Source organism: Engraulis encrasicolus, chromosome 9 (assembly GCF_034702125.1).
Source record: "Engraulis encrasicolus isolate BLACKSEA-1 chromosome 9, IST_EnEncr_1.0, whole genome shotgun sequence".
Taxonomy (NCBI): domain Eukaryota; kingdom Metazoa; phylum Chordata; class Actinopteri; order Clupeiformes; family Engraulidae; genus Engraulis; species Engraulis encrasicolus.
In genome coordinates this window covers 178,887-192,816 of record NC_085865.1, presented here as the reverse complement: position 1 = coordinate 192,816, position 13,930 = coordinate 178,887, and the positions used below count along the sequence as shown (strand labels likewise).

General features: G+C 41.7%; 1 protein-coding gene across 1 annotated transcript in view; it reads left to right on the top strand.

The window, feature by feature from the left end:
• The window catches only part of LOC134455333 (exostosin-like 2), a 42,480-nt gene extending 29,280 nt beyond the window's left edge, over positions 1-13,200 (top strand). Inside the window, exons 4-5 of the mRNA XM_063206356.1 lie at positions 6,477-6,568; positions 12,572-13,200. Of these exons, the coding sequence (XP_063062426.1) occupies positions 6,477-6,568; positions 12,572-13,019 (540 nt within the window). The 3' untranslated portion in view covers positions 13,020-13,200. The remainder of the gene's footprint in view (positions 1-6,476; positions 6,569-12,571) is intronic.
• Positions 13,201-13,930: the final 730 nt, after the last annotated feature.

Here is a 13,930-nt window from a genome sequence, read left to right as displayed (position 1 = left end):
TAAAGCAGGCAGTGTACAGAGTGTGACAGGGGTGAAGATTCCTCACAAAGTACCAGTCTAGTACAAGCAAAGTGTATTGGACAATCCACACACACGCAAACATACACACACACACACACACATAGTCTTTCCTTGTGATAAGAAGAAAAAGGAGTATGTCCAGTGGTTAAGAGTTTGATACGCATGAGCAGTGTGACGTGTTCCATGTGCATTACGCCCTATTTTGGGGGAAAACATTGGTGGCAATTTGTGGTGTTGGGAAAGGAAAAAAAGAAAGACAAGGACCTGTAGACAAAGACTGTTCACGCACAACATGCCGACAACAAAAAGCTGTGGCTGAAGGATGGACTGTGTTCTTTTAGGCTAGCCGATGTAGTATGTAAGTTCATGAGACATTCGGTTTGCTTTCCCCCACAAAGCGCCGTAATGCACATACACAAGCAAAGTACCCGGATGGCGTTCATGCATATTATGAACCCACAAACACACACACACCCTCATATACCAAGAGGTTTCCCAGTATGGGGCCAGCTCTGGCATCTCAGGCAGTCCAGTCCCTAATCATGATGTCCTTCTTAGTGTTCTTCTGTGTGTTGTTAAACAGTTGAATGACCCATGGGACAAAGTAGAGTTCTCAACGGGCCTGAAAATGTCAACCCGACCCTACCTGGCCCGTGACTTTTAAAGCCCGAGCCCGATGTTACCCGACACATCACTGGAATTATCTAACCGAACCCGGCCCGAGGCCCGAAGTCGGGGGTCGAGTTTCCCCACGTTATCCTATGGAGAATGACGGGTTGTGGTGGGTCTTTAAGGGCACTTATGTGCAGTAAATTGCATAACCCACTTAAAACCCTAGTGAAAAGATATTTTCCACAATAGAAACATAATATGAAATGGGGAAAGTTACGTTCTTGCTAGGCCTATTTAAGCAGAATCATCCACAGCGCGATTTCAATAACCGCCTCATGCTTCACGGCAACAACAATCTATCCACCTTTTGTTTTGACTTTTAAATGTAGGCTTACTAGGCTACATTTCCATCCCGAGTATCTGATTAAATGAAGGCTACGTGAAGTTGCCCCTCCCTCTTGTTTGTTCATATGCGCGGATGAGATGGAAAGCATATGAGATCTTCCTCGGCTGGCGAGCGCTCAGCATATGTGTGAGCGGGTTTCCTCCCAAGACCCGACAGTTGCTTATAGGCCTAAGTCAATTTGAGCACGAAAACAGCAAAGACAATGTGATATTTCATTCAAACATGGCCTAGACGCTCCAAATAAAACATTGGCTGGTAGAGATGATAAAAAACCCGGAGGATCCGGTTGGAGAGCCGGGTAAAGACCTCATCCGAACTGACCGGATGGCTGTCGTGCATTGATCCGCCAAAGACGGGTCAGACGGCATTTCATTAATATGTCAACAAAATGGCTGTTACAGCGCGAGAAATTGTGAAACCGGAATATATCCTCTTTAGTTGACTACAACAGCCATTCTCTAATCTCCCTAGTATGCTGTTCAGTCACGAACACTCACTGAGTAAAACTGAACCAACTCCCGCCTCGTCATTCATCGAGCCTGTTTGATCCGTCCAGCCTATGTTGTGGCCAATTGAGTGTTTGAGTCGCGGATCCCCGCTCCCTATGCGTGTGCTTCTGACTCTGTTGAGGTCTACATTTTAATGTTAATAGTGCTCTGCCAACGCTTTAACATCTCAGTCTGTAGGCTACTCTTAGGGAAAGTATAGTCTACAGACGTGACTCGATCACTCACTGCGTTACAGCGTAGGCTACAGTCTTTAAAGCCACTGCTGCCGTCACTCCCCTCGTCCGAGTCACTCAGCAGCGGCGCCCTCGGCGACTCGGTGAGACGAATCCTGACTGAGTTGTTGGTAGCAGCGAATCCCCTACGGATCGGATCAATCGCTTAAGTTTCGTTTTTGCCACGAGTGTGTGAGTCGCAAGGCAACTCGGCAGCGGAAGCGAGTGGTCATCTGCTGCTCGCCTCCTGACTATCCCTGCTCAACTAGACTTCTGCTCCCAAATGTTTGACTTTTAGTCTTAAATACAAACACACACATTATTTATTGCAAAATCAGGAACATGCCGTTTCACTGCTGCCAAAGGCTGTTCGAGTTGTGGTTGCATGTTTAGTGAGGAGACCCAGGTGGGTCGGATCGCAGCATGAGTTTAGGAACTGTTACATTCATAAAGTGAGTTTTGTTGATCAAACTGTCTTACTCTTTGATTTATCAACGTGAATTGATAAATGGAACAACAAAGGCGAGGCGCATAGCTACTTAACGGCAGAAACGTTTTAAAAAATACATTATTTTTATTTATTTTTATTTATTTTAAATAAGTGATCCGTGTGATCCGGTTGATCCGTCTAATCCGGGTACCCTCCTTGGAATGATCCAATCAATCCGGACGCCTCAAAGAGTCGAGTTAAGCACCTCTATTGGCTGGGGGGATTTTCAACCAGACCGCAGCGAGAGCAGACAGTCAGTGTGAAAAGCCAAGTCTACCGGGAAAATCGCCGTACGCTGCCGCTCGCTTACCATCAGTGCACGAGCCATTGAAATAGTGAAGTGCATATCGCAACAGCACATGCGGATTACCCCAATTATATGCAACAAAGTCGCCAACAAAGCGTGGATTTAAAGTTTAATACGCATATGCCAACGTTGTGTGAATAGGCCTACGGGGAAAGGATAGCCTAATGGGAAAGCCACTGTCCTTTCCATAGGCTATGTAGTAGACCGCTTCGGTTTCGTTTCACCTCATGGGGAAAGCATAAATTCCACGCACTACATTTGCTGAGACTACTAAGCATAAAGTTAGCGATCAAACTAAAAATAGGCAGGCCTATTGGTTGTTGTCTTTAGGCTACAGCATTTAATAGGCTACTATGGCTGTTGTTTAAAATAGCCATTGGATTGCCAACCGTCCCATGTATTAAGAAACAAAAGTATGGTTCCATGAGCTGACATGGGACTCAATGTCGTTAAAATTGCATCAAAGATTTCCCCCCCCCCGTTTTTATTCGTGTGCGTAATTCTAGCCAATGTAGTTTTCTGTGCATTCCGGGACCTCTGTCCAACTCATCATCGCTGATGTCATGTTTGTTTTGCGTTCCGGTACCTTGTGATTTACAAATTAAACACTGCCCGCAACGTTGCATGCAGCAGCCTGCCAGGCCTTCGTTACGCAGGCCTACATAGGCTATATTTAGATAGATAGGCCTAGCTTTACTGACCCATCAAGGGGAAATTCCCCATGATTCACGGTAAACAGCAGAACTGATTATTTTTATTTTTTTCACTGGGCGGAAAAGATTGAGCCCACAGACCGAACCGACCCGAGCCATATGCTTATATTTTCGACCCGAACCCGGCCCGAACCCATGGGTCCCGTCGGGTTTGTCGGGCTGACCCGACCCGTTGAGAACTCTGGGACAAAGACCTTCCATAGCCTGTCTGTCCTGCAGGTGAGAGCACGGAGTCTGTGACTGAACAGACTCAGTTGGTTAGTGAAGGTGGTGTAAAGGGGGCGTTGCTGATCGTCCATAGTAGAGTCCAGTCTGTTCAGGACTCTGCTCTCAGCTGCTGAGGTGGGAGTCTCCAGCTCCATGCCCACCACTGACCCCGTCTTCCTAACTAGTCTGTCAAGGCACCCAGCGTCTCTCTTCCTGATGCTACCACACCAGCACGCTACAGCATAGAAGAACACGCTGGCCATGACAGACTGGTAGAACATAAGCAGAAGTTGGCTGCAGACATTGAAGGACCTCAGCCTTCTGAGGAAATAGAGCCTGCTTTGGCCCTTCCTGTAGAGTGCATCTGAATTTGTGGAACAGTCCAGTTTATTGTCAAGGTGTACTCTTAAGTACTTTTGGAGACAGTCTCCACACTCTCCCCCAATGAAGACAGGCACCAAAGGAGGGTTGGGTCGCTGAAATCAACCACAATTTCCTTGGTTTCGGTGGTGTTCAAGAGCAGCTGATTGTTTTGGCACCATCCCACATAGTTATCCACCAGTGCACTGTACTCCTCCTCCTCCTCTCTTATACACGACACAATTGCCGTGTCGTCTGAGAAACGGAACCTGATCTCCAAAAATTCTGTGCTCCTGGACACCGATGTTAAGGACACAAAATCCGTGTTCAGGAGCACGGAAAACAATTCCGGCAAAATCCGTGCTCCTGGACACGGAATTGTTTTCCGTGATAGGCACAAGGAAGTGCTTTCTATAGGCTATAACCACAGCACTCTGTTAACTCTATTATTACAAAATACAAACAAAATGCTAATTCTAAACAAAATAATGCTATAGCAATTTAAGTTGTGCCCTGACCAAAACATTCCCTGACCTTGACCTATCATTAAAGACATTTTGAGAAACACCTTTTCCAGTTGGCTGCTAGGCTATCAAATTCATATAGCCTGATGAATGAAAGAAAACTAGCTGTGCCTAGACCAAAACAATCCCTAACCCTAACCTGTCAGTAAGAAATGATTTTTTTTTAGAAAAATATTTGAAATTAGACAATTCCTGAGAAAACACAAGACAACACAAGACTGTGGAAACATAAAGCTGTGGGAGTATAGAGAGGCAATTCTGTGTGTCCATCACGGAAAATAATTCCGTGTCCAGGAGCACAGAATTTTGGCTAAATACGTGCTCCTGGACACAGTTTTTGTGTCCTTAACATCCGTGTCCAGGAGCACGCAATTTTTGGAGATCATGTTGGCATGTGGCATGTGCCAGAATTGTAGCTGAAGTCAGTCGTGTACAGAGTGAACAGCACCGGGGAGAGCACCGTTCCCTGTGTCGCCCCTTTGCTGCTGATCTCTGTCTCAGCAACCGTATCTCACGCCTTTCGTGAAGTATTCACGAAAAAAATAACTTCAATTTTCGTGGTGCATTCACGTTATTGCCCATTTTTCGTGGTTGGGCAACGAAACGCTGCCTATTCATTTGAATTGCCCGACTGCTGCCTAGCGACCCACTAGTTTGACGCCCTTTCGGTACCGTCACCAAACATTTCAAACAAGCAATTTAGGTTTAGGTTTAGGGTTAGGGTTAGGGTTAAGGTTAGGTTTAGGGTTAGAGTCGTATGACATAAGGCGTAAGTACCGAAAGGGTGTCGAATTAGTGAGTCCCGAGTGTATCAACAGTGTTCTGTCAGCACCCCCTCCCCGCCCCAGAACACCCTTGGATAACCATAGCAGCAGTCGGGCAATTCAAATGAATAGGCAGCGTTTCGTTGTCCAACCACGAAAAACGGGCAATAACGTGAATGCACCACGAAAATGAACGTTATTTTTTTCATGAATACTTCACGAAATGACGTGAGATAGGGCTCGTCTCAGATGTAATGTCACCTGTCCTTACAAACTGGGGCCGTTTGGTGAGGTAATCAGTAATCCAGGTTACCAGGCCAGGCTCCACTCCCACCCGCACCAGTTCATCTCTCAGCAGCAGTGGTTGTATGGTGCTGAAAGCGCTGGAGAATTCAAAAAACACGATTCTCACAGCACAGCCACCCTTGTCCAAGTAAGCGTGTACCCTGTGAAGAAGATACAGCATCCTCCACTCCCACGTTCTCTTGGTAGGCGAACTGCAGAGGATTCAGTGTGGTCACGCAGCAGCACACGTTCAAAAGTTTTCATTAGGTGTCAGGTGAGGGCAATTGCTCTGTAATCATTGAATTCTTTGGGGTGTGCTTTCTTTGGGGCTGGTACCAGGCATAAAATTTTCCACAGGATAGTTTTGACGCCATCTAATGAAAAGAATCTTAGAATAATAAGAATATTAAAAATTCTCTTTCAGTGTGCACTGCATTTCTGTTCCAAACTATAAACTTTATTTTATTCAAACATTCAACATTTCAATTCCCCTGGATTCGCATCAGGTATATGGGAAACATGAAGACATGATGATCTATAGCACATGACTTGAGCAATAAGCCACGAGGGACCGTGGGTTTGTGTTTGTTTTATAACAGGTAAGAGGAGTTGGGGCATGACGCGAAGCAGAGTGACGTAACTCTCCCCTTAGCCATTATAGAATAAATGGAACACAACCCCATGGACTCAAGTGGCTTATTGCTTATCTAACACATTTGAACTTAATCGCTCTCTGAATTTCTTTAAAAGTGCTGTAATAACAATTTATTTGCCACAAGTCATTCAGTTGAGGAAGTTGAGGAAGTGGTTGGTTGCCGCGGCAACACTACTGGGCATGTGCACGTGTTCGTTGCTCTGCCAGATTCACACTTGCTACAAAAAGTCAGCGTGGAGAGATGTAATTTCATTCATGATTTTTATGTTGTCATTTTCATTCCATTTATATCATTGGTGACTTTAATAGTCTAATAGTCATTTTCATTTCAAACTAAATGTTATATGCAATCAAATGGTGTTTATATAATTACTATATTAATAATATTATTAATATACTTTCCCATTTCAGCAACATCAAGACCAAATGGTGGGTTTCGTGGCACGCACACATACTGCCGAACCCAAAGGTGGATATACAGTCTCTGAGCCTAAAACAAAGAGGTGACCTAATCAGTATGCTTCATCTCGCAGTTTGCTTTTGTGAATTGCTTTGCTTTAACCCTCTGGTTGTGTTACGGTCGAAAATTACCATTTTGAAACTTCATTCTTAAATAACTTCTCTATTTCTCATCATACAAAAATGACACTTTATGATGTCCTCCGGCTAACCTATTCCAATGGTAAAAATGAAATACAATGAAATTTCTAAAGAATTGTGGAAGATACACCAACTTGTTACATTCATGATGTTTCGGTCAAAAAGGACCGGACCATTCATTTACATCTCCCAAAAGTTATATACAGTTATATTGCATTCACTTTACTCTCATATTCTATTTTTGTTAGGCTTTTCAGAATACAACCACATGTGCCACATTAGTATAGATGTTTACAGTTAGTTGAAATACTTGAAAAAAGTAAAGGTGTTCCAAAAGGCCTGAAAGCCTCTGAGAGGCCCTAGACTCTAGAGGGTTAATAAAACGAATTGGTGCAAGATAAGAAAAAAAAGCCCACAAATCACTAAAACAAAGCCGAATGACATTTAAATCACATTGGAAATGTTTCGAAAGGATGTCTAGAAGGTATTAATCACAAAATATGCAAATCAGATTTTTAATCAATGCTTTATTACCTTTTTTTGTGTAGGTGGTCAATTTTAACAGTTAACACCATGAACTTAACTATGTTTCTAACACAACCAGAGGGCTAATGCTTTTCCACAATCCTGATCATCACCTCATTAAGGCTACTTTTTTCTCAAGCTGTTACTGTCATGTGCCTATTCACCTCGAAGGATTTTACTTGGTTTCGTACCGGTCTGGCCATTCTCCTCTGACATCTGGCATCAACAAGGCATTTTCACCCACAGAAATGCTGCTCACTGGATGTTTTCTCTTTTTTGAACCTTTCTGTAAACCCGTCCGTTAATATAGGTCAGTCAATCTAGCGTTTGACAAATTGCAATAGTAATCATTCCAAGTTTTTCGTAATCCCTAGGTATGTCTAAATAACATATTAAAAATCTTCAGCTGTATATTTATTTGGAACATACTTTTTTTCAAGGTCAAAGTTGGAGATTTCCCATTCATTTTCCCATAGGGAGACAACATAGGAGATACTTGGGGAATAGGATGAAATTTTAAACAATGAGATCAATTTGAAATTTTAACAATAATTAACTTAAGCAAAGACAAAGATATTTTGTATTGCAAGTTGTCTGAAATATGATGATTAAATAGGCAAATGAGATCACATCTTCTTAAATACGTGATCAATTATGCAACAACATGCAAAATTGCAAACATATTGATTCACACTTTTTATTGATACTTAATCCACCCTACATCACATATGAACAATCTACCTTCATCACTTTAGTGGAACATACTTTTTTGAAGGTCAGAAGTAGCAGATTTCCAATGCATTTTGCCATTCAGTGGGTAAAATCGGATACTTTTGACCTTGGGAAAAGTATGTTCCACTGAATTGATGAAAGTAGATTTTTAATATGTGATGCAGAGGGGTTGAAGGATCAATATAATGTATAAACCATTACTATTGCAATTTGTGTTATGCTTGGTCTGTTGCCACAGATTTATCACATATTTAAGTACATATGACCTAGTTTGCATATTTCATCATCATATTTCAGAAAACTGGCAATACAAAAAATGTTTGTCTGAATGTGAGTTACCAACTATGAAAGTTTGAAATGAATATGTCATAGTTGAAAATTTTACCCCATTCACCTTGTAGCTCCTATATTGTCTCCATATGGAGGAATGAATGGGAAATATGCCAACTTTGACCTTGAACAAAAGTATGTTCCACAAAATGTAAAGCTGTAGATTTCTGTGATGTGATTCAAGGGGGTTTAAGGATCACTTAAAAGTAGGAACCATTACTATTGAAATTTGTCCCAGGTTTGGGCCTTTTTAGAGCTAGATTGACTGACCTAATACAGTGCCCTCCATTATTATTGGCACCCCTGGTTGAGATGTGTTTTTTAGCTTCCAATTATTATTATTTTTCTCTAAATAATATGGGACCTTAATGGAAAAAAGAGAAAAATCCAACCTTCAATACAAGTGCATTTATTCAGTGGGGAAAAAATCCCACATAAAGAAATAATTATTTGACATCAAATAATGTGTGTCACAATTATTAGCACCCCTGTTGTTAATATTTTGTACAACCCCCTTTTGCCAACAAAACAGCACCTAATCTTCTCCTATAATGTTTCACAAGATGGGAAAAGACAGAAAGAGGGATCTTCAGCCATTCCTCTTTGCAGAATCTCTCTAAATCATCCAGAGAGCTGGGTCCTCTCCTCTGTACTCTCCTCTTCAGCTCACCCCACAGGTTCTCAATGGGGTTGAGGTCTGGGGACTGAGATGGCCATGGGAGGAGCTTGATTTTGTGTCTGGTTAACCATTTCTGTGTAGATTTGGCCATATGTTTAGGGTTATTGTCTTGCTGAAAGACCCAGTGACGACCCATCTTCAGCTTTTTGGCAGAGGGCAACAGATTTTGATTTAAAATGTCCTGGTATTTCAAAGCATTCATGATGCCATGCACCCTAACAAGCTTCCCAGGGCCTTTGGAAGCGAAACAGCCCCACAGCATCACTGACCCACCCCCATACTTCACAGTGGGTATGAGGTGCTTTTCAGCATGCGCATCTTTCGTGGCACGCCAGACCCACTTAGAGTGTTTGTTGCCAAAAAGCTCAATCTTGGTCTCATCTGACCAAAGCACACGGTCCCAGTTGAAGCCCCAATACCGCTGGGCGAACTCCAGACGTTTGCGTTTATGATTGTGGGTGAGGAAAGGTTTTCTCCGTGCATGCCTCCCAAACAGCTTGTTGGCGTGTAGACAGCGCCTGATGGTTGATTTGGAGACTTTGTGACCCCAGGATGCTACCATTTGTTGTAATTCTGTAACAGTGAGCTTTGGAGATATTTTGATTTCTCTTACCATCCTCCTCACTGTGCGTGGTGGCAAAATAAACTTGGGTCCTCGTCCAGGCTTGTTTACCACTGTTCCAGTTGTTTTGAACTTCTTAATTATTCATCTCACAGTAGATATGGGCAGCTGCAGTTGAGTGGCAATCTTCTTGTAGCCTCTGCCTGACCTGTGAAGGTCGACGCACATCTGCCTCACTTGTATGCTGTGTTCCTTTGTCTTTCCCATGTTTAAGAGTGGATAAGAGAAATGGCCTCGGTGTCACGTCATAGTTATACCCCAGGGAAACAGGAAGTGATGAATTACTAATTAAATGTTCCTACATACTCTGGTAAACTTTGTAAACTACTGTAGAAATGACAGAAATGCTTCAATTATATTTATTTCCTGGGAATTGTTAAGGGTGCCAATAATTGTGGAACAGGTGATTTAATGAAAAATAATTATTTTTTAGTCAGGGATTTTTTTTATTTTCCTACAATTCATTTGAGTTGAAGGCTACATTTTCCTAACATTTTCAGTGTGACAGTATTCTTCTGCAATAAACACTGAATTTATTTTAAGGCTTTTAACACATCTCAACCAGGGGTGCCAATAATTATGGAGGGCACTGTAAGATCAGCAGTTTGTGAAATACTCAAATCAAGCCCAAGGCAACAACAAGCCCATCAAGCCGAAGGCAATAACAACCATGCCATGTTCAAAGTCACTTAAATCACTTTTATTCCCCATTCTAATGCTCGGTTTGAACGCATCAGATCGTCTTGGGCATGTCTTCATGCTTAAATGCATTGAGTTGGCACTGTGTGATTGACTGGTTAGAAATTTGTGCCAATGAGCAGTTGGAAAAGGATGCCTATTAAAGGTCTGCAGTGTGTGTATATTTCCTGTATACTGAATATCTGCAAGTGTTGTATGCAATGGTGATGTACTCGACTTGCTTTGGATAAAAGCATCTGCCAAATGTAGTGCAACATCTTTTACTAGTTATTACTAGACTGTAGTCTTAAATCCCCCCTGATATATTTATGCATTGACTGAAGTAAACAGGCACTTAACTTCAACAGGTCATTGTAAACAATATTGCCACTTAGAGCTGATGTCTGTAATGTGTCCTGTTGACATATACATATACATATACAGCCTTGATTTCTGGGATGTTGGAAGTTGTAGATGAGTTATCAGTACACCCGAAGTTGAAAACCACTGAATCTGCATTCGCTAAATGCATGTATTTCCCAATTTTACTCAAAACATATTCAATTGTTAAAAATAATATTTGAATATTTGAAATATTATTCAAATTTATTTGCCATCCCACACAATCACATGATTGGCCTACCCACACCCCCAAACCTGTTTGGTCACGCTCAAAGAAATACTCTCCCATTGTTTATTTATTTTTTATTTTTTTTATTTTATTTTTTAGAAATAAGCTAATATTAAACCTCCCCTTGAGTTAAATGATTGGGGTTTACCTTTCTCCTGTACTTTCAACTTTCTACAGGCTTAGGCGGGAGCTAGAGAACTCTACTCTTTCCTGCACTGAGCTATTTCATGCACTACGTTTGGAATAGCTTGACAGTTAAAGTTAACAAAACTTAAACAAGTTGCAGGATACAACAATAAGCTTTTATTAACTGGTTACCATTGTCATTGAAAAGCTGTTCTGCTCTGATTCCAAGTAAAATGGCACAAGTTTCTAGTTTTTGTTCCACATCTCCATTAACCCTGTGAAACCTGAACCATGAAAGCAATGAGAGAAAATTCTCATTTTTTGGAATTTGCTTCAATATTGGTCCCTTATAAGAAATGTAAAAAAAAAATTCAAAATTTTGTTAAGGTCGCTGAGATATTTAATGCATCATATATGATGCATCAGGCTTTAAATGAATGAAAATTCCAATTTCATGACTATTGAAAAATGACTTTTAATGCATTTACAACTTATTTTAAATTTAAAAAAGTTGTCAGACAATTTAATTTGAGGATTATCTTTAAATATTTTGTGAGATTCTGCCATTTTTTAAGCCTATCCTTGTTTTAGCAGGACCATATTTTACATTTCCCACAGCCTGGTTGGGTAATTTTTTTTAAATCTATGTAAAAACATAGCTGATCGAATGCTTAACAACCTATTTATGAGTGTAATATAGATCATTATTCATTTTTGATGTGTAATTTGAATATATGGGTCCATTACTACAATTGGACCATTTCTCCATTCACTTCAATGCATTTTTTACGAGATCATAATTTCAACATTTTGCATTACATTTTCAAAATTGCAAGTAAACCACCTGTTCGTCGTGGTATGCTTTGTAAGTTTCCCTATGGAGCAAATGCATTGATGGCTGACTTCCTGCCACCGCCGGATGGTGCTTATATGTTTCATCAGTTTTAGCACGATCTCTCTGCAACACGGTGTAAAAATATAAACTCTTCCTTGATTAATTGCACAAAGCAAGTGTTCAAATTAAAGGATGTAGAGTTATATTTCGGAAATTTGTACACAAACCTTTTGCAATTTGACGATATCTCAGCGCCGGTCAGGGAAACCGCTTCTACTCCATTTTTGCATTTTTTGCCGAGCTGTGATCAACTTGTTGTTGACCGCTGCTCTCTTGTGGTGGTTTCCGTGTACTGCAGGACGTTTGGAAATGACACGCAGGATGTTTTTGAGATGGATTTTTTTTGTGTGTCAGCGTGGAGAGGGCTTTGAATTTGATGCATCATATATGATGTGTCCGGCGCGATAGGGTTAAATACCCTGTCTATCTTTGTCTGGAGATAGTCTCCTTTCCACACAGACATCACTGCACGGATGTCCCTAGATACCGAGGTCCTGGCTCCAAAAATTTGAATATACGTCTCTCGGGCCAGTGCCAAAAATTCTTCTACAGCATGATAATCTGAATGGTGCTACAGCATGATAATCTGAATGGTGCTACAGCATGATAATCTGAATGGTGCTACAGCATGATAATCTGAATGGTGCTACTGAATAATTCTAATCTATTCTATTCTACTCAAATTCAGATACTCCTTGGTTCTGACTGGCGCTACCTTCTTCCACCGGCGCTACCTGCAGCTCTACCAATACCAAGCTAGCCGGCTGCACATTCTGGTGGATAGCATTAAGAACTGTGAGGACATCGCCATGAACTGTCTGGTGTCCCTCTGGCTGCTGCAGCGCTACGGCCCAGACGCCCCACCTGCAGCCGTCCATGTGAAGCCTCTGAACATGCAGTGGCTGGAGATGAAGACCAAGAGAGCCAAGAAAGGGAGAGGGAACATTGGGCTGTCACGCAGGCCAGGGTACTATCAGCAGCGAGGCTACTGCCTGAACGAGTTCGTGAAGATCTGGAACGGGACAATGCCCTTGCGCTACAACAACATCACCCTGACCCTGCCTCGTCAAAAACATAAACAGGTCATAATTTCAAATGCCAAAACATGGATATGGAAGAAACGAGACAGGAAATGAAATGAAGAACTCCTTCTGAGGGTTTCAATGGCATAGTTACTCTAATGTCCAAACCAGAAGGATATCTGCATGTGTTATTAGGCCACTGATTATTGAGAAAGTGGCTAAAACAGGTTGTAATCTTGAAAGAAAAAAACGAAGTGAATTACAAAATAATATGGTATATCCTCGTAGACAAAGGTCTTGGCTTTTCAGAAATGCACAAGGCCAATCTCCCCATTTTCCATTTTTAGATGCGTCCAGCATCTCTATAACAGGGTCTGTCTGTCCGTCCGTCCGTCTGAAACGTTTTCATTAAATTTCCGTCCGTCTGAAACGCTTTCATTAAATTGTTGTCCGTCTGAAACGCTTTCATTCGATTGTTGTCCGTCTGAAACGCTTTCTTTAAATTGTTCCTTCCTGTGGCCACAAGGCGGCAGACTACGGAGCGAATGCGTGCAAGCATAGCCTTTCTATACTAAACCGGATGCTAACGTTGGCGAAAAGTAGCCTAGCCACAGGCTAACTGACAAACGTGAGGCCAACAACTCAGCCGATCGAGATGTACGCCACAAATAAACCAATCGACCTCATATTTAGACACTACAATGTTGATTTCTGCCTTCGATTTTCATCAGTTAAGAAATCTAGCGTCGGATTAACACATTATTAAGGTAGTAAAGCGAGTTGCCGCCATGTTTGTTTTCCAGAATCACCCGGGTAGAGAGCTCACGTGCAGCATTCTGGGTAATTGAGTTTCACGTTATTAATGCACAAAATGCGTGTTTTTTTTTGTTTTTTTTTTTAAATGCAGTGAGTTTTAAAAATCAAACCAACTGCCATTTGGAAGGGCAATGGTGCTTTTCGTTGCGCTCAGAGAGAGTACAGGAGAGAACGCGTCTTTCGTAATTGCTTTGCAGTCGTGTGCATTT